The sequence below is a fragment of the Nelumbo lutea genome, chromosome 2, assembly GCF_056320005.1.
Source record: "Nelumbo lutea isolate HS-2025 chromosome 2, American lotus-T2T, whole genome shotgun sequence".
NCBI classification, from domain to species: Eukaryota; Viridiplantae; Streptophyta; class Magnoliopsida; order Proteales; family Nelumbonaceae; genus Nelumbo; species Nelumbo lutea.
In genome coordinates, this window is record NC_142685.1 from 43,275,450 (window position 1) to 43,301,425 (window position 25,976).

Here is a 25,976-nt window from a genome sequence, read left to right on the forward strand (position 1 = left end):
AAGTTCTCATTTTATAGGTTCACATGCAGATCAGGAATGCCAATCCAGACAGCAGTTCAATGTAAACCATGACCCTGAGAGCTACCACAACATTAATAGAAGAACCTCACCTGGTAACCAAACAGCAACATGAGCCTGCATCAAAAGTCAGCATGTAATCTGTCAAACCAGATTTGGGTTTTGCATGAGAATGGACCAAATGGGCCTTAGTGGTTTTATCTCTTTTAAGTTATGTTTTAAGTTAATGCTCTTTTAGTTATGGACCTCTTTTGTTTATTTTAGTCTTTAGTGCTGGCCACCCTATTAAGGGCATCTAAGAAATTGTACTCAGTTTTTCATTAAGAAATAAAAGACATCTTGAGGGGACTAGAGAGGGGATTGAACATCTTCTCTTCTCTCATCCTTCCTCTTCTCCTTCCACAAGCTTTTGCTGAAATCTTCCATTCTTTCTTTCTCTTTCCTTTTATATATTTTCTGAATTACTGCAGGTGTATTTCACAACTTGGTATCAAAGTGGGTTCTCACTTTCAACATTTTTCTTCTTTCTTAGCCCATAAACAGTGTGTATGGAGAACTCGACCGATTAATTAGCAGCTTATGTAGTCCAGTTAGGAGGGTTTTTGAAGAGGTTTTGTGGAGTTTTTCATCCTTAGTTGAAGCTCAGGGCAGGTTCTTGGAATTTTTTCCCAAAAACCCTAGATAACTGGAGAAATCTTGTTACAGGTCCTAGAGACACTTTGAAGTTGGCGCTTGAACTTTCTCTCCTCCCATCCGGTTGGTCTTGTGAAACCCTAGTTTTGGGTAATTGAAGAGCAGTTCTTTGCTTGAAACAGCAAATCTAGCCTAGTAAAACCTTATTTTGATTTTCGTTTACATGCTTCACTCAATGGAGCAAATTGGAGAAGCCAAATATCCCACAGATTCCAGGTTTGAACATAGGTAGCCTATGGAGTGTAGTGAGAATGGGTCGAATGGGCTTTAGTGGTTTTATCTCTTTTTAAGTAAAGTTTTAAGTTTAAGTTCTTTTAGTTATGGGCCTCTTTTGTTTATTTTATTAGTTCTTTAGTGTTGGCTGCCCTATTAAGGGAACCCAAGGAATTGTATTCAGTTTTAACCAATGTTTTAAAAGCAAAAGGCGCAAGGGCCATTTTGCGCCTGAGGCGCAAGGCACAAGGCGAGGTGCGTGCCTTTTTTAGGCAAGGCGCAAAAAAAAGCTAAAAAATAAAAAAATTATAAAACATAATATTAATAAAAATATAAACTTAAGTTTTAAAATAACTGTTTTAAAAAACCTATTATCTAAAATTAAAATACATAAACATAATATGCAAAGCATATTCAAATAAGAATTTAAAAATGAAATCAAACATATAAAACATTTTCAAGCATATAAAACCCACAATCTCTTTTTTTTTTCAATTGCATCAAGTAGCTAATGTGACATATTACATTCCTAATTCTACGAGCTGCCTTTATGCCACGCCCCTCGAGGCAAGCCCAAACAAGTCCATGTTAGGGTCTTAAATTCTTAGTTTTCACACATAAAATAATGATTTTATAGTTTTAATTGCTCTTAAGAAGATATTTTATTAGAACGAATGAATGGACAACATTACCAAATAGGGGGTTCTCGAAGCAATTAAAACTTCGAGAACCCCCTATTTGGTAATGTTGTCCATTCATTCATCCTAGTAAAATATCTTCTTAAATGCAATTAAAACTATAAAATAGTTGTTTTTTTGTGTGAAAACTAAGAATTTAAGACCCTAACATGGACTTGTTTGGGCTGGCCTTGAGGGACGTGGCACGGGGGTCCGAGGACGAAGTCCCCGACCCAGCCGCCAGACTCCATAAAAGGAAAAAGCGGCAATTTTTTAAAAGGCGCACCAAGCGCACCAGCCGTGCGCCTTTTGAATGGGCTACGCCTAAGACCTGGGCGAGGCGCCTACCCTAAAATGCGCCTCACCTGTGCACCTAGGTGTGCCTTTTAAATCAGTGGTTTTTACATTAAGAAATAAAAGGCATCTTTAGGGGACTAGAGAGGGGATCGAACATCTTCTCTTCTTTCTTCCTTCCTCTTCTTCTTCCACAAACTTTCGTTGAAACCTTCCATTCTTCTTTCTTTCTCTTTCCTTTTCTATATTTTCTAATTTATTGCAGGTGTGTTTCACAACTGGTTTTTTCTGTTTTATTTCCCATGTTCATTGGAGAACTCCATCACAAATTCATGAGCTGCCTACAATCATGTCTGTTCCATCACAAATTCATGAGTTGCTACAATCATGTCTACCAAAACCATTTGAATCAAAAGACAAAAAACTAATGGAAAATTACATAGCTTACCATCTTGAGAGTATCTAGAGGAAGAAAAATGGAAAATCTTCGAAGGATTCTCAAGGCCACATCACAGAATTTGTAATTGTTTTAGTTAATCCATTATGGATTGAGAATTGATAGGAATTGGAACATTGAAGTAATCTTTCATTCTTTGTCAATATTTAATGCTTTGCACTTAAATTGGAGGTTTTCTTGAATTTGTTTTTTAGCAAAGCATATTTTATAATTAATGATATCATAGAAATAAAAACATAAAGAGAAAATGAATTCAACATGACAAACAAGGGAATTAACAAAATCCTACTTGTTATAGAAATACACCAAAAAACTTCATGGATCAAGTATTAGCTTCTAGGATGAATGCTACATTATCCTGGATTCCTAGATCATTAAACTACATTGCGGATTTTTTAGCTAGAGAGGGGGTCAGTATAAGTCTTTGTATTAGGGTACATACACCCTGGGTTAGTGTTTTTAATCAGGTATGTCTGCTTTGGAGATAAGGTTCTTTTTTGGAAGGACCTTTGGCTTGGTAATTCAACCATGCCCAAAAGATAGAGTTTATGTTCACCCCTTGCCTAGCTAGACCATCTGCCAATGCATTTGCACTTCTCTCTATCCATGTACAACGAATTTCAATATCCTTGGTGAGCCACATGAACTTTTCATTGTTGTATTTCTAGAGCATAGAACTGTCCTCTTTTAGCCAATTCACTACAATTTCAGAATCACCTTTTATGATCAACTTTTTAAAGTTCATTTCTTGGCCCTTTGTATCCCTTCAAGAGCTCCTAGGATCTCAGCCCTCAAGGAATCTCCCACCCCAATTGGACCAGAATACATAGCTAACAAATTCCCTTTATCATCTCTTATCACTCCCCACTCCGGAGGGCCCTGGATTGTCCATGCTGCTGCCATCAAAATTCAGTTTGGTAAACCCATGTGGAGGTATCTAGCAGGAATTTGAGGTATTCTTGATTGAGGCAGACTCTGCAATCTCCTTCCACTTTCTAGTCACCTCATCAACTGAGAACACTACAAACAATTCCAAGGTTTTCAACCAGTGTATCACCCTAATGTGGATAGTCTCCAGGATTATTTCCAAACTTCCCTCCTTATTTGAAAATAACCTTGAATTTCTCTCCTCCCAAACAGTCCAACACACTGCAGACCTACCACATCTCCACATGATCTTGGCCCTTTTGGTTGACCAGTTAGGCATGGAAGTAAATAAGCTTTGCACATTCGAAGGGAGAGTCCACCTGCATCCAAACAAAGAAGTAAACCATTCCCAAATGACTTTAAAAAACTGACAAAAAATTAGTAAGTGACATCCAAACTCAACATTAGATTTACAGAGGACACACCAGTGAGGAGACAAACAACTATTGGGTCTTTTTCTTTGAAGTAGATCCCCTGTATTAACTCTTTCCAAGAAGGCTTCCCAACAGAAGCTCTCAACCTTTGCAGGTATAGGTCGACACTACACTTCTTTAACAAGAAAAGACAATCCAATAGGAGAGGGGGGTAAAAGGGCCTTGAAGAAAGAGGCACAGGTGTAAGAACCCGAGGGGGTGAGTGTCCATATTCTATTATCTAACTTCGATGGCTCAACGAAAACCCCTTCAAGAATGGATAGTAAGGCTGAAATGCAAGCCAACTCTATGTCCCTAACATCTCTTCTCAAGCTCAAGTTCCATCCAAACCCAGAAGGTGAATTAGAAGGTACAAGGAAAGAGGAAACTGATTCATTTTTAAAGGTAGAGATAGCAAAGAGGCCTAGAAATTGATCTTTCAAAGAGGAGTCCCCAACCCACACATGTTCCCAGAATTTAATGAGATTACCTAAATGCAAATCATACCTAACCCATGGATAAAACAAGAGCAAAATGGCTTGAATAGCTTTCCAAGGAGAAGCTCTTGTAGTCCTTGCTAGGATCCCAAAGTCCCGTCCATTGTCTGCCAGCCCATGTATACTTCCCACTATCTTAACCCACAGTCTTTCTTTCTCCAATGAAAATCTCCACAGCCATTAAGTTCCAAAACTGAAACCCTTTGGAATTCCTCCAACCATAATGTTTCGGGGGCTCTGGGGAAACTAGAGAGATGACCGCAAATGATCATAGGAGCTTGGACATAAGTTTAATGGCAGAAAAACTCGACCCTCAAGGAAATCCAACCTGGTTCGAACTTCCTTATAATAGAACAAACAGAGAGAGAGAGAGAGAGAAATACCTGGTTCGGACTTCCTTATAGCAGAACAGAGAGAGAAAGAGGAAGATAACGAGAGGAAATCTAACCTGGTTCGAACCTGGTCACTCACTAGCTGCCACTGCTAGCCTATGCTCGACATTCGTCACCGATTTGCTAGAGACTGCTCGTTCTTTGGTGGCGCTGGTGGCTGCTACTTGCTAGCTATTTTTGGTTAAGCTAGAGAGAGTGAGAAGTCAGATCGACGAAAACTGAAATGAGGGAAAGGGTTAGGGTTTAGAAATTATAGAAAATAATTATATATTTTATATTATGGGAAAAATCGGGCCAAGCTTTTTTGACAAATCCCAAGCCCGGCCCGAATAAGCGAGTTGGTCTTTTAGGCCCAAGGTCAAGCCCACGAGCTAAAAATCATGTCCAAGCCTATCTGGGGACCAGGTCAGGCCGTCAGGCTACCTAGCCCATGAACAGGTCTAATGATATGTGAAGAAAGTGGGAAGTTGTAGCTAGAAATTCTATTATTAGGGGCGAACCAGTTGTTGCTTGGAAACCCTTGGAAGAAGGTTTTATCAAACTGAATTTTGATGGCAGCAGTCTAGGGAACCCAAGTCCAGCTGGCATAGGAGTCTTTAGAAATTTTGAAGGTCATGTTGTTGTATTCTCAGGTCCGGTTGGAGTAGGGGATTTGGTCTTTGTGGAGTTCCAAGCTGTATTGCAAGGTGTATAGATTGCTAGAGAATTAAGTTATGACAGACTGTTAATTAGAGGTAACTCAAAATTGATAATAGGGTCGCTAACAATCCGTTTGGTTCGCGCGACCTGGATGTTCCTATTTTCTCATCTTTGTTTTGGGAGAGATGCTGCAATGGGATGAGAATAGCATTCTCAAAATCTGGGATGTGGGGTCTCACCAAATAGGTGTGACCCCATTGAGAAACGAAAGTCGTGTAACTGCAGTGACGAAATTTTATCGGGGGGTGGACTGTTTTCATCTCCCACCTCTGCAACGGTCCAAACTCCGACCACCTATATCCTTCATCTCCGGCGAAGGTAACGTTTCAGGCAGTTATTGTCTTCGTCTTCTCCAGCGAAGACAGCAAGGACATGTTATTGTCTTCATCTTCTCCAGCAAAGGTAATGTTTCCGGCGGTTATTGTCTTCATCTTCTCCGGCAAAGACAGCAAGGACAGGAAGGGCATGTTATGTCTTCGTTTTCGGCGGTTATTGTCTTCAGATCTCAGACATCAAGGACAGGTGATTGTCTTCGTCTTCTCCAGCGAAGGTAACGTTTCCGGTGGTTTCATTTCTCCAACGAAGGTAAAGACAGGTTATTGTCTTCATCTTCAGATCTCTGGTTTAACTTCGCCACTCTAGATCTGGCCAGAGACATGTGTTTGCTCCAGATCTGGAGTTTTTGCCAAGGATTTGTTCCAAATCTGTTCCTAGCCCCATGGATTTGTTCTAGTTCTGCAGTATTTCTTCATCCCTTCATCTCATCAACCAAATGCTAGAAGCATATTCTGTAGGATAGTAGGTCTCAGCAAACAAACACATGGACCAAAAAATGAGAAAATAAATTCTTCCTTTCTCATCTCATCCCTTCTCATCCCACTGTTTCTCAGAAACCAAACGGACCATAAAGGAACTGGAAACAGTAATAAGGAAATACATGGAAAATATGAAAGATTCAAATGGATGGTTAGAGACATGGCAATATCTGTCCAATGGGAAAGGCAATCAGCCAATGAGATGGCTGATTACTTTGCAGAACCACGGGGGGTATAAGTCTGAACTATTTTGGGCTCAGTTGTAATTCTGATTCTGTTCAGGGCTGCATCTCACGCCACTGTTGGATGCTTCTTGTAATTCTTTGATGTAACCCTTTCTCTGTTTTAATAAAATTCCATCATTTATGTATATATATATATCCAAAGGTCCAAAACCAAAGCAGCTTCCTTTCCAGATATTCTTGATCAAACAAGCATATTAAAAAAGGATTTATTCTCCTATACCCAGAGTGAAAGAAAGCAGATCTATGAAAGACCTATTACTAGGGATAACCAAATCATTTAGACATGATTGCTTTGCTTTCCACCAACCTGTCTTGGAGAATGGTATGCCAAAATCTGTGGTTTTCCATTTACTGATGTAATAAAATCTCTAAGTTTCATTAAAAGCATCCCTAATTCCTACCAAAAGACACTAAGACCAATAAAACACTGGGATGGCAAGCATGAGAAAGCAGGTTTGAATCTGGACAATCAAGTTCACTACACATGGATTGCATAGAAATTTGCATTCATAGCAAGACAAGAAAAGGGGAAAACAAAATATGCTGTATAACAACAGAGAGAAGACTTCCTCAATCAACTATGCACGAGGCAATTTAGGTGCCTAGATACTATTCTTATTGAGAGCACACCTTGCCTCAGGTAAATGGAAGCACCTTAAGACCACCTTGCCCTTTGTGCTTAGGCGCTCATCTAGGATACCTCTGAAAAGATATCCAGGGACAGACTGGCCTTGGACACACTCGATGATAATTCTCCACTAGCCATCTATGGTGAACATTGAAGGATAACAGAAGATTATCTAAAGGCATGATGAGATTCAGTTACCAAATATATAATAGATCTAAGATAATTTCCTTGTGTGATTCAATGTCCTAAAGTAACTCATTTCTCTAAGATGTAAGAAGAAATAGTGGAATTATCATTTATATTTATATGAAAAGTTTCATTTGCCCAGAAGAGCCCTCTATTGGATTCAATTACCAAATACATACCCTTAGTCCCAATCAGATTGATGTACAAATACATTTATTGTAAATGAACAAAAGAACATTATTGTTTCATGTTGATATTGGTATGTTTCTGTGTAATTACCCCTTAAAGTGGACACTTATGAGACTCGTGTTAGTTTAGAATGTTCTCAGTCGTTGGATAGACTTGGAGAATTTATCCTATCAAGGCTGACACTGATGTGCTACCAAAGAAGTTGGGGCAGCTTGTCTCAATTGCTAGGGTTAGACCCGAAGCACATGTAGTGTGTGTTTGGATGAAGAATTGAACCCGAACCATTTTTCTAATTATGCCCTAGACCTTAGAAATTGATGGGCAAAACTGGAAAGTTACACATAACCCCTAGACTTGATTACTTGATTATGGTACTACACTAGGTATTGGATTGGATTGTCTTTGATATGCCAAACAGTGAGATCCATCAAGGGTCAAAACTTGGGTATGTTGGGGTAGTTTGAGAATTCACTTGAGTGGGTGATCATAGTGATAGGATCGGCCCCTTTGTCGAACAAAGTGAATGATAGGGCTTACACTCTCTCTGATAGAAACCTAAACTACCGGCAATGGATTTTAACTGTGTCTAAGATTTGGTATTGCAAAATATATTTATATGATATATATATTGTTTTTTTATCAAAAACGATAACTTTCATTAGAGATAAATTAAACTGAAATACAGAACTCAACCCTTATTAGAAAAGGTAGATCCAATAAACATCAAACATTACAACACTGCCCAATAAACTCTCCCTTACAGTCCCTTGTTTTGCTAGGGCGTCAGCAAAACCATTTGCTATACCTTGTCACCAGGGGAGAGGTCCTTCCCTATCGAGCGATGTTGAGATCATTATGGGCCGAGAGGTAAAGTGTAAAAGACCATTACAGGGTTGATTACCTGATGGGCTTTATCTTAAGTCCATTATCCTTGGATCTTCATAAGATGGCTGAATTCAATGATCATTTAGGTGTAAATGTTGGGCCCATATTGAGCCCATAGTGATGTGCTCAAGGGTTCACTGTGTTTAGCAGTAAATTCGGCTAAGCCTTTTCATAGAGATTGCGCTGAACTCATGTGGACTTATGTGAGGTCCCAAACCATACAAATTAGGCCTAAGTTGGCCATGCAATATCTTGGGTCGCGAGCCTTTGAAGGAAATGAGCCTAAGGCCCATAATTAATAAGATTAAGTAAGTTGTCACATGACAACTTGGATCAAATCTGGATTTGGAAATGGGTATAGAGCACCCATCCTCTTAAGAGGATAAGGCTTATCTCTTAATAGAGTCTAGATCCAAATTAGATTTGGATAATCTCCTAATTTGATTAGGAGAGTGCTCCATAAGGAGATAAAAGGAGAAGATGGCGAACCAGACTGGAAGACCACTCTCTCTTGTTCTCTCTTCTTCTCTTTTGTCTTCCAAGAAACTCTATCACGACCTAGGCTTTCAAGGACTGATAGAGATCAGCCATCTAGCATGATTCGGTCATCCATATATGATGGATCCCAACCCTTCCAACAGACTTCACCTCCTTACCTGTAATGAATCCCAACTTACCTCCCCCTGTGACAGTAAGTTTAGCCGATTGGGACCACTCCAAAATGTTGATCCCAACAAGTTTTACAATGGTTATCATACCACTTTTCCAGGAAACACTTTGGAACCCATCTATACATCTTTTGGTGATTATATACCTCACAATCAACTATTTCAGGAACCAAGAAGCACCCCAACACCCAACCGAAATACAAATAAACCCAAAAGGAAGGGTCAAACTTGGTTAAAGGCTAGAGGGCCAAAAAGTTAGTTGGTGGCAAAATAGAGGGAGAAGAAAAACTCCCAAAAATTTTTAAGGTTTAGAAAAATAGGGGACCACTTCCCATCATTCCCAAAATATAAAACAACCTAGAAGAACCAAGTTTTGCATAACAAAAACCCATGAAACAAGAGAAACAAGCCTCTGAACGAGATTTGGAATTTCTGCGATTTTTCACTTGAAAATTCCACAAAAAATCATAGAAGCATCAAACATAACAAGACATACCAAATTTCATCTAAAATCAGGGCGAATCCAACCATATAATTTTTAGAGATTGTCGCCGCCACCTGTAGGGACTGCTAACATCATTCGGCGGCAGTATGATGTCAACAACTCATCCTCTGAGCAAAAACAAGTAGAGGAAGACTCTTCCACGACCTTCTAGTAGCTCTTATACCAAGTTATATCTAGGTTTTATTGAGAAAGAAAACAAGAAGAAGAAAATTAGAAGAAAAGAGAAGAGAAGAGAAAGGTTTGAATGGAGAAGAGAGAGTCACTATTCAATATTCACTCTCTCAAACTTGGAATTTTATACTATTGAGGGAAATTACAAGAAAGCCCTCATATAGGTGTCCAAATACAAAAGAACAAAAAGACAAGAATACCCTTGCGTCCAAACAATCTCAACAAAAGCCATCTAAACAAAAATGTGGGTAAATCTAGCAACAACTAAAGCATGCAAAAAACTATCCAACATCAGAAGCAGAAATTATTTAGTCCCTTATACCTGTGTGCCACTTCCATTGTCACTTCCATCCCTGGCATTCAAACCAATACTTGCATTATCATCTTCATCATTGCTGCTGGTATTATTGTCAGACTCTTCAGCACTTCTGGATTTGGTAGATTTTTTAATCTGTATACCACTTTCACTGCCACTACCACTAGGCTGAGAAAAGGATGGAATATTAATGCAAAAAAGAACGAAAGAAAAAACCTTAATTAATTCTGCACCAAAAATCAAGTAAACAGTTAGCAATTAAAGAAAAAGATGTAAGAAAATTCTGTGACATCTAAAACAATTATAATTGCAAATGAGAAGTTAAACTTCAAACAAAACAAAGGTACACCAAAGAGAAAAATATAGCTGCAAATGTTCATTCACAGAGATGCACAGCTGAAGAAAATAAATAAACAACTCACACTGTGGAATCTCCTCCAAACATGCTGCCATAGATTTTGAAGCTCATTTTTTCGGATAGGCTTGACTAAAAAGTCAACAGCACCTTTTGATAAGCACTTAAAGACTAAACCAATAGAATCATGAGATGACATCACTGCACAGAAAGCGCATCAGCAGTAGCAGCTAAAAGTAATGACTTCACAAGAGATGATGCAAACAAAACCATTTATAAATTAATAACAATAATGAAATAAATTTATGAAAAGTACTTACTAATCACAGGAATATTCTTGCAAGTCTTGTGGTTCATAATCTTACAGAGAAGACCAATGCCCGATAAACAAGGCATTACTACCTCGGTTAAGACGAGATCGATGTTATTTGTAAGATTTTCTAAGATTTTCCATGCTTGTAGACCATTTGAAGCAGCAGTAACTGCAAAGGCCAATTGAATATGAAGCACAAAATAAAAACTAGAATAAAAACAATATGTCCTACACGCATTTAACTTTATTTTTGTTTTTCAAAGATAAACAGTGTGAACCATATAACAATTTTTTAAGCCCTTAAATTTATTCTAAGAGAAGGAAGAGGACATCTTGAAATGATGTAATCATTTCCAAAGCATCATTTTTATCACTTTACAATGATGTAACTATTTAAAAAGAGTATTCTTTTACAATTTCGAAAAATATTAAATATATTTTCAAAAAATTATATTTACAATGTTGTAAAATTTTAAAAATAAATTTCCAACACTTCCAGCATATTTCTTATTTTTAAGTGGCCAACATTTCCACTAAAACTAACATTTTAAACCTTGGACACAAGTGGTATCTGTTCCTATTGGTATAAATCCTCCAATTCTTGCCACCTCTACCATAGGGTCTTCTACTTACCTTTGCCTACTTAAGTACTCAAACTACTATCGGTCTCAGTGTCTTAAAAGAGCAAGGGGCATTTTGCACCTGAGGCGCAAGGCACAAGGCAAGCTGTGCACCATTTTGAAGCAAGGCACAAAAATGAAAAATGCAAAAAATAAAAATGTTAAACATAATATTAATTAAAAATATTATTTTCCTCCAAGATTTAATAAAAAAGAAAGAAGAGGAATAAGGAAAGAGAGGAGAAGATAAGTAGAAGAAAGAATGTTTTGGGAGCCAAAAATCTAGGTTGGCAGCGCCTAGTCTTCTATTTATAATAGTGTGATAAAAAAAATAAAAAGGCAACTATAGATATACCCTTGGTGGTATATTCTAATAAAAAACAAATAGGAAATAAGTAGAAAAACATGCTGACAGTAATGATAAAGCATCAGTGATCAGTGATCTAACAACACTCCCCCTCAAGTTAGAGACGGCAATTTAGCCCATCTGCATGGGGCTCCACCCCGCCCCACCCCAATCAAGGCAGTTTTTTACCACATTGATCGGGATTCGAAACGGGTTTCAAGGAAACCCAAAACTCTAGGGACAGGGGATAGGGCCGGGATGTAACCAAGTGAAACTTTCTCCACAAGACCCCCCTTTCAACTAGTGCCATGCATTCTTCATTCTTCTTAATATAAAAGATTTTTATTAAAAATAACAAAAAATGAGATCCTCCTTCCTCTTCTTCCTCCTCACCCCCTCCTCTTAAGGAGGCTTTCGCCTCGTGCTAGGGAGGCTTATGCCTCTTACGTTCTAAACTACGCCTTACACCACTAGGTAGTGTAACACCTTGCATCATGCCTCCGCATTTTAAAACATTGATGACTAGACTTGACATTGCTTATGCCATAGGTGTCCTTAGTTCATGCATGCTCTAAGACCACTCATCTGGAGGCTACTGAGAGGATTTTGAGGTATCTCGAAAAGTTTCCAGGAGTAGGATGGTTGTTTCAGAAGCATGGACATTTAAAAGTTGAAGTGTACATAGATTTAGACTGGGTTGGATCAATAGATGATAGGAAATGTATCAATGGATATTGTACCTTTGTGGTGGGAAATCTAGTCATTTGGAGAAGTAAAAAACAAAGTGTTGTAGCTAGATTTAGTGTAGAAGATGAATACAAAGTTATGTCCCATGGAGTTTCTGAAGCTATGTGGATAAAGAACTTGTTGGGTGAACTAGGAATTTACGGTTAATAGTCCCATGTCTCTTTATTGTGACAATAAGGCTACCATCAATATTGCAGCCAATTCAGTCCTCCATGATAAAACAAAACACGTTGAAGTGGAGGAACACTTCATTAGGGAAAAACTTGTAAGTGGAGAAGTGTGTACTCCCTATGTTAGTTCTGAAAAGCAACTTGCAGATATCTTCAAAAGGACCTACACCACTTGTGGTACAATGAATTATGTGACAAGTTGGGCATGATTGGCATTTATGTCCCAACTTGAGGGGGAGTGTTAAATTCTATCAGTTTTTTATGTTTATGTTCTACAAGGGCACTATTTCTTATTGTGTGTTATGTCACCCTACCATAAATAAGGTTGGAGACGCCAGCCCAACTTTTTGACTCCCATTCTCTTCTCTTCTCTCTTCACTCCTCTCCTCTAACTTCTAACACCTTTTACCTAGAAAATAGTAATATAGAGTTTCACACCCTTAGTCCACTCCAAATAATTCAGACAATTTAATGCAGTAATTGGCATAGGAAAGGAGTTCAAATCAGCCCCACACAACATCCCACAGCACATCCCTGCCGTGTATTAGGAACATCTCCCAATGATGACATCATCATTTCTGGTGTTACCATTGGGAGATGTTCCCAATACACAGTGGGGATGTGCTGTGGGACATTGTAGGGGGGCAATCTTGTGGGGGGGCTGATTTAATCTCATAGGAAAGAGCATACTGTCAGCCCCTATACTAGTTGTCCCTCGGGTTGATGTAACCCCAGCCAAGGCAGAATCATCAGTTACCATTAAGACAGGTTCTACAAACACCAAATAGGAAAGTTGATGCAAAAAATTGTCTGCACCCCACTTCTACCACCCACAACCACAGATGGGGGCGCAAAAGACAGGTCAATCTACCTTCTAGGACACTAGAACTCAAACTCTGGTCACCATCAGGTCACACACCACAGGTGGTACTTGTACAAAAGTACCACATCCAAAACACCCCTTTTACAGCATTGACTGTTACCAAAAAAAGGTCTCCTTGGTGTTATGACCAAGGGAGAAAACAAAAAAAAAAAAGAGTAACTGAAGGATTGACCAGTCCGATCAGGTGTTCTCTTCACAGTCCAAGAAAAAAGAGTTCTGGGTGAGAAAAAAAAGATTTCTATCGCCCAGAACCTTGCTCTGGTACCATGTTTTCCTCCAAGATTTAATAAAAAAGTGAGAAGAGGAAGAAGGGAAGAGAGGAGAAGAAGAAAGAATGTTTTGGGAGCCAGAAATCTGGGCTGGCAGCTCCCAGTCTTCTATTTATAATAGTGTGATAAAAAAAATGAAAGGCAATTACAGATATGGCGGCACACACTAATAAGAAATAAATAGAAAATAACTAGAAAAACATGCTGACAGCATTGATAAAGCAACAGTAACCTAACAACAAATATAAACTTAAATTTTAAAATAAATGTTTTAAAAAAACTTACTATCTCAAATTAAAATGCATAAACATGACATGTAAAACATATTCAAGCATGTAAAATTCTCAACCTCTTAGGCAATTCTATTGGTATTCCTTGAATAATTCAACATGGTGCATCTGACCATATAACTGGTGCTTTGTCATTATTTTGTTCATATCAATTGTGTTCTGATATGGTTAAGGTGGCAATTGTTGAATGGTCCCTAAATTCATCATCATAATCATCATGACTTATCCCAACTATATGGGTTCAAGTACATGACTCTTTTTTTGCCATTTCACTCTGTTTAATGCAGTGTCTATTGTTAAGTCATGAGCACTTAAACCTTTTCTTACTACTTTGACCCATGCGCTTAGTCTGCCCTTAGCCCTTCTAGCCCCTTCGACCTGTAACACATCACTTTCTTCTTACGGGTATTGTAGGTGGTCCTCTATGTATGTTCTTAAACAATACACATGAGATCAAAAATAGTGATTGAAGTGTACTCTTATCAGAAGAAGATATTAGGGTGTGTAAGCCCTTGTGGTCGGCCCACCCCTTTGTATAATTAACATGTTTAAGAAAGAAATACTACAAAACTAACCCCTTTAGTAACATAAGGCAGCAGCACATATATTAAGTATTTCTACATTCGCCCCTCAAGTGGAGCATGGATATTTATCACTCTCAACTTGCTCAATACAAAGACTAACTTCTTAATTAACCCCTCAGTCAAAAAATCAGCTAATTGGTCTTCAGTTTTGACAAATGGAAAGCAAACTTCCTTCCTATCATTTTCTCCCTTATGAAATGTCTATCAACTTCTACATGTTTGGCTCTATCATGTTGAACAAGATTGTGAGAAATGTTTATAGCTGCTTTGTTATCACAACGCAGTCTCATGGGTTCTTGAGGCTTAACCCCAAGCATTTTCAAAAGCAATTTCAGCCACAACTCTGATACATCATTAGTTGTAGATCTAAATTCTCCTTCAACACTGGACCTAGCTACTACATTCTGCTTTTTACTCCTCCATATCACTAAATTTCCTTCTAGGAGAGCACATGTTGTGTGACATATAATATAAAATATTATACATTTAATATTTATACATAAAAATCAAGACTAGAACAGCCCAACCCATGATCACCCCTATTAAGGAGGATCTTCTAAGCTCCATGAGGAATTGGCTTGAACAACATGGTAGTGTGTGTTGCACCAATTGAGGGTGTAGATGTTCAAGACTGCTATCAGTCTTGAGCACTAATAAATTCCAGGTTCGAAAAGGAGAGAAAGTATAGAGGAAAGAGGAGAAATAGTAGTGAGAGAGCAGTAGAACACAAACTTTGAAATGAAGGACAGAATCTCAATGTTCTGCTGCCGCCACTTCTATTTAATATTTATAGGTTATGCTAGTTACATGAAAGGACACATCTGCCCTTGGTATTTACATAACACATAACAATATAAAACTGAAAAATAAATAACTAGAATAACAAATTGACCATCAGCTAACCCTAGGATGACTAGTACATTCTACCCTACGAACAGAGTGGGACCACAGCTGTGGGGCCCACATCAGTGTTCTCTACACCCCCCCTCAAGCTGGGAGTAAATGTTTATCATTCCCAACTTGGATAGATCCGCCTCTAGCTTCTTTCTTGATGCGGCTTTAGTGAGGATATCTGCTAGTTGCATTCTGGATGTGATGTAAGGGAGGCATACTTCTTGAGATGAAACTCTCTCTTGTACAAAATGTCAGTCAACTTCAATGTGTTTGGTTCTGTCAAGCTGCACTGGATTATGTGCTATATTAATAGTTGCTTGATTATCATAATACAACATCAGGGGCTTCTCATACTCAATACCCAACTCCTCAAGTAGATCTTAGCCATAGGATTTCAGCCACTCCATTAACCATGGACCTGTATTCTGCTTCAGCACTAGACCGGGAGACAACACTTTGTTTCTTACTTCTCCAAGAGACAAGGTTACCTCCCACAAGGGCACAATATCCTGAGATAGACCTTCTGTCATCAACACTCCCAGCCCTATCGACATCCGTATAGACCTCCACCATCATGTGGTTATTGTTCTTGAACAGTATACCCCTACCTGGGCATCTCTTCAAGTAGGCTAAAATTCTTTCTACCGCAAGAAGATGTGTGGTTCTAGGAGAATGCATGTGTTGGCTGACAACACTAACAGCATAAGTAATATCTGGCCGAGTGAGGCAGAGATATAGGAGCTTTCCTACCAATCGCTGGAACATAACCTTGTTTTCAAGAAGCTCCCCACTCTCTGCACTAATCATGTGGTTCTGTTCAATGGGTGTATCTGTAGGCTTGACACCTAACTTTCCAGCTTCTACCAACAAATCTAGGACATATTTCCTCTAAGAGATAAAGATCCCCTATTTGGATCTAGCAACCTCAATACCCAAAAAATACCGGAGTACACCAAGGTCTTTCACCTCAAATTCTTGATGAATGAGTTGTTTAAGGGACTCAATCTCATGGCTATCATTCCCTGTCACCACAATATCATCAACATATACTGCCAGTAGTGTCAAGGAGGACTCTACCCTCTTAATGAATAGAGTATGATCTGATTGGGCTTGTACGTAACCAAACTTCACAAGGGCTAGTCTGAATCTATCGAACCAAGCCCTACGTGACTGCTTCAAACCATACAAAGCCTTGTTGAGCCGGCAAACCTTCTTACCTGTTTCTGCATCATAGAATTCAGGAGGCAAACGCATGTAAACCTCTTCCTACAGGTCTCCATTCAGAAAAGCATTTTTCACGTCCATTTGGTATAAAGGCCAAGTGTGACTTACTACAAGGGATAATAGGACTCGAATGGTGGTCATCTTGGCTACCGGGGCAAAGGTCTCCAAGTAATCTATGCCATAAGTCTTGTGAACCCTTTTGCAACTAACCGAGCTTTATACCTCTCAATGGATCCATCTGCATTATGCCTCACAATAAATACCCACCTGCATCCAACTGGTTTTTTTCCTTTGGGCAGATCAACTACCTCCCAGGTGTTATTTTTCAACAGGGCATCCATCTCAACCTGCATTGCATCTTTCCATTCTGGAACGGATAGGGCTTCTTGTGTTGTTCTTGGAATAGGGACATTGGAAATGGAACTAAGGTAGGACCTGTAGGTAGGAGATAGGCGATCATAGGATAAAATCTGGGAAATACGGTGGGCTGTAGATGTGGTACAATGGCGTTTCCCTTTACAGACGGCAATCGGAAGGTCAAGGTCATCTGTAGGAGGTGAAATGGCAACAATAGAAGAAGTCTCTATGGGCCCTGTGACTGTAATACCTGGACTTGGAGCTACAGATGAGATTGGAGCTGGCCTGGACTGTTGATGATCGGGATCAACCTGCCTACACCGCATGTGATAGACCCTCAACTCTTGATCCCTCTGACCACCCTCACCATTGCAGCTCTCCCTCAACTCCTGATCCCTCTGACCGCCCTCACCATTGCAACTCTCATCACCCAATGGAATAGGTAAAGGAACTGCCCCACTCTCACTACTCTCCCCCTGAAGACAAGGACTCAAACCCCCACTCTCATTGCTCTCCCCCTGAGGAGAAACCCGAGGATAATAGGGTAACATCCAAGGAGACAAACTTCTTCCCTGAGACAGGATCATAGCAGCAATAACCCTTTTGAGTTTGTGCATAACCAAGGAAGATGCATTTGGAGGCCTTGGAACTTGGAGTGATAGGGTCCGAGAAGCTGAACAAAGCAGGTACAATCGAATGTTTTAAGGGGAACAGAAAACAACTCCTCACTTGGGAATAGAAGGGAAAAAGGAGATCTCATATCAAGGACTCGGGAAGGAACCCGATTAATAAGATATACCGTCGTGAGGATAGCATCACCCAAGAAGCGAATAAGAACAATGGAAGTAAACATGAGACTTCTAGCCACTTCCAAGATGTGTCTATTCTTCCTTTCTGCAACTCTATTATGTTGAGGTGTATAAGAGCAAGAGCTCTAGTGGATAACCCCATGATTAAGAAGGTAAGATGTCAATGGTTTAGCAAACTATTCCTTTGCGTTATCAAATCTAAGAACTTTGATCTTGGCATCAAATTGGGTTAGGATCATTTGGTGAAAGTTTTGGGTCAAGGCAGGTACCTCATCTCGTGAACGCATGAGATAAACCCAAGAAAAACGGATATGGTCATCAACAAATAACAAGAAATATTTGTACCCACCCATGGAAGGGATGTGATAAGGCCCCCAAACATCAGTATGCACAATATCAAAAAAATTATTACTCCTTTTATTGCTCAATAAATAAGGCTTTCTACAATGCTTAGCAAACTCACAACTTTCACACTACAACTGAGACAACTCAATAGACTCAAATAAAGCTGGAAACAGACTCTTTAGAGATCGAAAGGACAAATGACCTAATCGGTTATGCTTTGGCATAACCGGACTCACACTCTGAGAAACAAAAGACATCTTCTCTACTGACTCTTCCTGACAGAACCTCTCCCCGAGCAGATAGATCCCATTCGTCTCACGGCCAGTCCCAATCACCTTCTTCGTCTCCAAGTCCTGAAAAATACATCGGTCAAGGAAGAAGGTTACTGAGCAGTTCATATGCTTGGTAATACTACTGACTGAAAGAAGGTTAGTATCAAGCTTAGGATCATGCAAAACAGATGACAGGGAGATAGTGTCTGATAACTTGATGTCACCCTTCTCAGAAATAGGAACCAGAAAGCCATCAGCAATAGATACTTTATCCCTACCAGAAGACAAATGGTAAGTGGCAAACAGTGAAGGCAAGCTAGTCATGTGGTCGGATGCACTTGAATCTATTACCCAACAAGGTTCAGTAGTACCTAGAGCTGAGGCATGGTAGGCTGAAGCTCGAGTACCTGAACGTGCAAAGGCAAATGTGGCAGGAGCTAATGGTGACCGCGGTAGCTGAGCTGAATTTCTAACTTCCTTTTCTAACTGTATTAGGGCAGCCCGAACTGCAGCTAAGGTCTCTAAAGGTGTTCCTCTTGTGCCAGATGAGGATGCTGAATCAGTGTTCACGGCCACATGAGCAGTGCCCTTCTTGCTTCTCAACTTCGCAGGAACCAAGTGAGGATGCAGTTTCCAACATGTTTCTTTTGTATGTTTGGGTTTCTTACAATGTTCACATACCACATCCTTTTTGTCTTCCTTCCTCCTGTCCTTCTCTGAATCACCCCCTGATTTGGGCGTGACCACTACAAAGGCTGGTGTGAGGGGCTGAGGTTGCATCATAGCTTTCCTTTTTGTCTCTTCATTGTGTACGAATGAGTATGCCTAAGAGAGAGTCACATTGTCTCTAGTCAAAATCTGTTGCCGCACAATATCATACTCTGAATTTAGGCCCGCTAGAAACTCAAACACTCGATTTGTCTCGACCTGCTTTCTATATATCTATGCATCTTTGGGACTCTCCCACTCAAGAGTCTCTAAGTGATCAATCTCACGCCACAGGGACTGCAAGGTAGAGAAATATACTGAAACCGGTTTCTCTCCTTGTTTAAGATTTTTCACTTCACATTTCAATTCATATGCCCTGGCAACATTAAGGGGTTGGGAATAAGTTTCTTTCATAACATCCCATATCTCCTCAGCTGTCTTTGCCCACAAGTAATTTCGGCTAATATGAGGCTGCATAGAATTACACAGCCATGTCATAACCAAGTAGTTTTCTTGGATCCACTTAGTATACCTAGGGTCTCCCTTGGGGGGTTCTTTCACATCTCCCAAGAGGTACCCTAATTTACCTCTTCCCCCAATAGCCATCACGGCTGATTGGGCCCATTCCAAATAGTTTGATCCATCAAACTTTACGGTTGTAATTTGACCACCCGTCTCAAAAACACTACTATAACTGATGTTTCCAAAGCTGCCTTCTACCTGATTTTTAAACTCCATCTCGGTCAAGTCTCAAAAACAGCACTTGGACTACCAATCACAATCAAAACAGTGTAGGACCAATCTGTATTCACAGTGTATGTGCACAAAACTGGGATAACTCTGATCTAAAACCAACTAGCAAACACAATAACAGTTGTCCGTAGAGTTCTCACCCCTTAAGAGAGTTCGAAAACCCCAAAAGACTCTGAAAAAACAGCTTAGAAGTAGGTCTGATATGCTTGGCAGAATTAGGGTTGTAATCAGTTCTTAAAGCGAACAGTTCAGTTGCACAATTCAATCAGTACCGTATAGATAGACTTGTAGTAGGGTTAATATGAAACACTAGAATCTGATCAATGCTAACAACAAACTTGAGGACAGCTCCAGGTAGATCGCAAGGTTCAATCTAACACTAGGGCTTGTCGCAAGATCACTTTCAAACCCTAGAGCAGAGAGAAACAAAGCTAAGGTAGTTCGGCCCAACAGTAGAGTTTGTTGTAAAACCCTAGAGAATCGAAGGGAGAAAACCCTAGAATGGTTTGGCCGCCCTCTCCAGATAGGTCCAACCTATCTTCTCTGATAGAACTTCTCTTAGAAAATAAATAACTTACAAGGAAAAAATGTTCGCTGCCTTCCAAGGTTACCCGAACCCTAGTCTTCTCTAATCCTTCTGACCACCAACACTCTGCAACCGTGACAAGCCTTCAACAGTTGCTAGCCCTTCTGGCGATCTCCAAGAATCAATCTGCGAACTCCACCTTTTCAGCTTCCAGTCCTAGGAGATTCTCATGTGGTCGGCTGGTACTAGACTCACATGAGAAACCCTAACTTGGCTCTGATACCATATAGATGTTCAAGACTGCTATCAGTCTTGAGCACTAATAAATTTCAGGTTCGAAAAGGAGAGGAAGTATAGAGGAAAGAGGAGAAAGAGTAGTGATAGAGCAGTAGAACACAAACTTTCAAAGGATAGAATCTCAATGTTCTACCGCCGCCACTTCTATTTAATATTTATAGGTTATGCTAGTTACATGAAAGGACACATCTGCCCTTGGTATTTACATAACACATAACAATATAAAACTGAAAAATAAATAACTAGAATAACAGATTGACCATCAGCTAACCCTAGGATGACTAGGTACATTCTACTCTATAGACAGAGTGGGACCACAGCTGTGGACCCACATCAATGTTCTCTACAGAGGGAATATCTCTTACTCCTTCCGCATAATTTGTGTACCACAAGTATCAAGCTATCACTTTACATGTGTCCTCCATTCCTTCTAAGTCCCCTTGGGTTATTGACTCAAGAGCTTTGAAGCATGACTGATAAGTAGACTTGTTCACGGGTTGGGCTTCAAACCCAACTTTACACTGTCTCGGGCTCAGGCTTTGGGCCCGGCCCATTAGAATTTTGACAAAAGCCAAGCCTGAGCCCGACCCATGAATAGGTCTACTTATAAGACAAATCTCTTGACTTGGTCTAGTTTGTTTTCTAGTAAAGATGGAGTGTGACTAGCAAATGGATCCTACTTAACCATTCTCTTACTCAGTATTGATCACTCAATACTGTTTTGCATTGATCACTCACCTGTTTTGCCCTTAGCATTGATCACTCACATGTTTTGCATGTCCCCAAGTTACCTATCATTCTCTTACTCAGTATTAGCATTACAAAATCTTCAAATTGTTATGTAGCTTTTTAACCTCATTCTTGCATATTCTAAGATTTTCCCTTAGGAATGATGATTAGTAGAAGGTGCACGGTTGATGGTCCCTACATGTTGGAGAACAAAGCTGGTTTGGAAGCAACCGACACTATTGGTTTCATGAGTTGATGTAATAAAAAACAAGTTAATTTATTGCATAATCATCTTAGCCATTTGTCTTTTGATTCCCTAAAGTTTTATTCCTTAAGTTATTCAAGTCTCTCTCTATGTTCTTTACAATGTTTCGTCAATTAAGCAAGCATTGTAGAGCATCTTTTTCTCCAAATAATAAAACAATAGATCTCTTTCATGTTCATTCTGATTATTGGGGCCCTACATCTGTGATTTCAAAGGGTGCTTATACTTTATTAGTTTCATTGATGATTTTTCAAGATACACATGGATATACTCTCTTCATTCCAAAAAGGAAGTTCTCAAAGTTATACAAGACTTCCATCGTATGGTATTCACACATTCCTATGTGGAAGTGCAGACCTTTCGATCTAATAATGCCAAGGAATATTTCAAAGGAGATTTGAATGAGTTCTTTGTTACTTGTGGTTCTATCCATTGGAGGTCATGTTCTAGAACACCACAACAAAATAGTGTTGCAAAGAGAAAGAATTAACATTTACTTGAAATGGCTCATGGGCTAACACAATACTAACTACTGCCTACTTGATTAACTGAATTCCTTCTCGTTTGTTGCAATAAGGCCCCACACCAGTCGCTATTCCCTTAATCCCCCTTATTTTCCATTTCACTTTGTATCTTTGATTATTGCTACTTTGTTCATAGTTTGCCTCCTTTGTGTGGCAAATTGGAATCTAAATCCATCTCATGTATTTTCCTTCATTATCTGTCCTTTCAAAAGGATTATATGTGTTTTAATCCCGTGTCCTGAAAGTTTCTCGTCTCTATGAATGTGTCCTTTTTTTATGCCAGCTTTCTTCCTTAGGGGGAGCCGAGCACTAGTTTTGATGAGAGACAAGTCTAGCAAGTTCATGTCCCTATCCATATCTCGGTATTATTTTCATCTTCATCTTTGGAGTCTATTCCTCTCCATGTTTACTTGGGTTTCCATTAGGACCAATATATGTCAAAAGATATGGGGAGGCCATAAGCCGAGCAACCAATACCAATAGACTTGCTAGATGCAAACCTAAAGGGCAGTGCATGTCCATTTGAAAAAGGAACTTTGATTCCTATAGTTCCTTCTACTCCTACTAATGCTTCTATTCTTATTGATGATTTTGATATTCTTATTGCTAAGCATAAAGGTGTTCAATCATGTACTACAAAACATCCTGTTCCCCATTGTACTTCTTATAGTTTTCCCTATTTCTTCAATAGTATTGCAGGAACTATAGCTCGAACTACAGATCTTCCCATACCAGATTCAACCTCAATCTCTTCAAAAGGCACCTTCCAAACAGCCCAAATGAGCTTGGCTCCGATACCATGTCACCCTCCTTTGGGAAATGAAAACACATTTCTTCAACCTTGCAACTTCAATCCCAAGAAGGTACTTAAGGGGAAGATAGATCCTTCACTTCAAACTGGGGGGTAAAAATTTGCTTCAACTTCTTAATCTTTGTTTCCCTATCGCTTGTAATAATAATGTCATCAACAAACAATAAGAACTACTTGTTTGTTGTCTCCCCTCTTTATAAACATAGTGTAGAGAACACTGATGTGGGCCCCACTACAGTGGTCCCCACTGTGTTCATAGGACGGTAGTGTAGTTATTTGTTTCAGTTATAGTAGTGTCAGTTTGTTAATTCAGTTGTTATTTATTTCAGCTTTTATTTACTTTATTTATTATGTAAGTACCAAGGGCAGATGTGTCCTTTCCATTATGTACTAAACATAACCTATAAATATTAAGAGAGTGGCGGTGGCAGATCAGTAAGAATCTGTCCCTCCTTTCAACAACTTCTGTTCTCTTGTTTCTCTTCTATTCTCTTTCCTTTCTCCCTCTTTTTTCTTCTGTTTTGCAAACCTAAAACCTATTAGGATTCAAGACTGATTACAGTCTTGATCTTCTACTTGGTATCAGAGCCTATCTAGGGCTTCTCATGTGTGTCTAGTCCAGCCGACCACATGAGGACTAGCTAGGGCTGGAAAATTTGAAGAAGTTTTTCGGTGGCTGAATCTTGGAAATTACCAAGAGAGGTTCACAGCAGTTGAAGACTTGTCGCGGCTTGCAGAGAATTGGTAATCAGGAAGAGGCAGCGAAGGTTAGGGTTTAGGTAACCCTAGAAGACAGTAAATCGAAGTACATAAGTTTTTTTTTACTGAGTTTCATAAACTGCAATCAGTCGAGATAGGTTGGACCTATCTAGAAAGAGGGGTCGAACTGTGCTCAAGTTTGTTCTAGGGTTTGGCTTGCCAAACTGTGTTTAAGTTTGTTTCTAGGGTTTGACTGTTGGGCCGAACCCCCCTCTTCAAAGGTGATTAGTTTTTAGGGTTTCATATTGCCCTACGACAAGTCCCACTTGTGCGAACTGCTTGAAGAGTGCAGCTGAGCACTTACTTCAGACCTACAGTTGAAACCCTAATTTTGCTCTTGCAGCAATGGGCCCCACAATAGTGATTTCAGAAAATAGCATCTCAGATTGATAGGCTGCCTGGTACTGTGCATGCCGATTGATTTCAAATCAGATTTGGGTTGGTTTTAGATCAGATCAGATTTGTGTTGGTTTCGGATCAGATTTCAGACTTGCTTGTTTGACTCTGTTTTCTAGTATAGTTGCTCTAACAGTTTGTAGCCACTGAATCTTGATCAAAGATGGAGTAAGGGTCAGGGAGAAAGTAGTTTTGGAAACCACAGTTATGGTAGTGTATCTGAAACCGGGTTTTAGATTACAACTATGAGATTTGATGGGTCAAATTATTTGGAGTGGGCGCAATCAGCCATGATGGCTATTGGAAGAAGGGGAAAACTGGGTTACCTCTTGGGAGATGTGAAAGAACCTTCCAAAAAGGACCCAACATACACCAAGTGGGTTCAAGAGAACTATTTGGATATGGCATGGCTGTGTAATTCTATGCAGCCACATATCAGCCGAAATTATTTGTGGGCAAAGACAGCCAAAGAGATATGGGATGTTGTGAAAGAAACCTATTCCCAACCCCTTAATGTTGCCAAAGCCTATGAACTGAAGTGTGAGGTGAACAACCTTAAACAAGGAGAGAAGCCAGTTTCTGTCTACTTCTCTACCTTGAAATCCTTGTGGCATGAGATTGACCATCTAGAGACCCTTGAGTGGGAGAATCCCAAAGATGCACAGACTCACAGAAAGCAAGTCGAGACGAATAGGGTATTTGAGTTTCTGGCTGGTTTGAATTCAGAATATGACATTGTGCGACAACAGATATTGACAAGAGATAGTGTGACCCTCTCTCAAGCATACTCCCTGGTGCATAGTGAAGAGACCAGGAGGAAAGTCATGATGCAGCCTCAGCCCTCTTTCCCAGCCTTGACAGCTATTAAACCCAAGCCTGGGGGTGACTCAGAAAGGGACCGGAAGAAGGAAGACAAACAGGATCTGGTATGTGAACACTGCAAGAAACCCAAGCACACAAAAGATACTTGTTGGAAGCTACATCCTCACTTGGTCCCAACAAAACTAAGAAATAAGAAGGGTAATGCTCATATGGCAGTGAACACTGATTCAACATCCTCATCAGGCACATCCCTAGAGACTTTAACTGCTGTTCGGGCTGCCCTCATACAGTTGGAAAAGGAAGCTGGGAGTTCAGCTCAGCTATCTCAGTCACCATCAGCTCCTGCCACATCTGCATTTGCACATTCAGGTACTCGAGCCTCAGCTTACCATGCTTCAGCTCCAGGTAATACTGATCACTGCTGGGTAATAGATTCAGGTGCATCTGACCATATGACTAGCTTGCCATCTTTGTTCACTTCTTATCACTTGTCCTCTGGCTGAGATAGAGTATCCATTGTTGATGGCTCTCTTGTTCCCATTTCGGGCAAGGGGGACATCAAGCTATCAGATACTATCTCTTTATCTTCTGTCTTGCATGTTTCTAAGCTTGATACTAACCTGCTTTCAGTTAGTAGTATTACCAAACACATGAACTGTTCAGTAACATTTTTCCCTGACCGATGTGTTTTTCAGGATTTGGAGACGAGGAAGGTGATTGGGACTGGCCATGAGACAAACGAGATCTATTGGAGAGAGTTCTCGTCGGGAGGAGTCAGTGGATAAGAAGTCTTTTGTTTCCCAGTCTGTGAGTTCGGTTATGCTTTGGCATAACCGCTTAGGTCATTTGTCTTTTAAGTCTTTGAAGAGTCTGTTTCCTGCTTTATTTGAGTCTGTTGAGTTATCAAAGTTGAGGTATGAGAGTTGTAAGTTTGCCAAACATTGTAGAACCTCTTATTATTTAAGTAATAAAAGGAGTAATTCCTCTTTTGATATTGTGCATACTGATGTTTGGGGCCAT

The 25,976-nt window shown here is 39.8% G+C and overlaps 1 protein-coding gene across 6 annotated transcripts in view; it reads right to left on the reverse strand.

Annotated features, from left to right (window-relative positions):
- Positions 1 to 25,976, reverse strand: part of LOC148870217 (two-component response regulator-like PRR37) — a 56,376-nt gene that overhangs the window by 6,321 nt on the left and 24,079 nt on the right. For all 6 annotated transcript variants that reach the window (XM_088970867.1, XM_088970870.1, XM_088970868.1 and 3 more), the window contains 3 exons: positions 10,564 to 10,725; positions 10,311 to 10,444; positions 9,895 to 10,056 (listed from right to left, as the gene is read on the reverse strand). In XM_088970867.1, the coding sequence (XP_088826993.1) occupies positions 9,895 to 10,056; positions 10,311 to 10,444; positions 10,564 to 10,725 (458 nt within the window). The remainder of the gene's footprint in view (positions 1 to 9,894; positions 10,057 to 10,310; positions 10,445 to 10,563; positions 10,726 to 25,976) is intronic.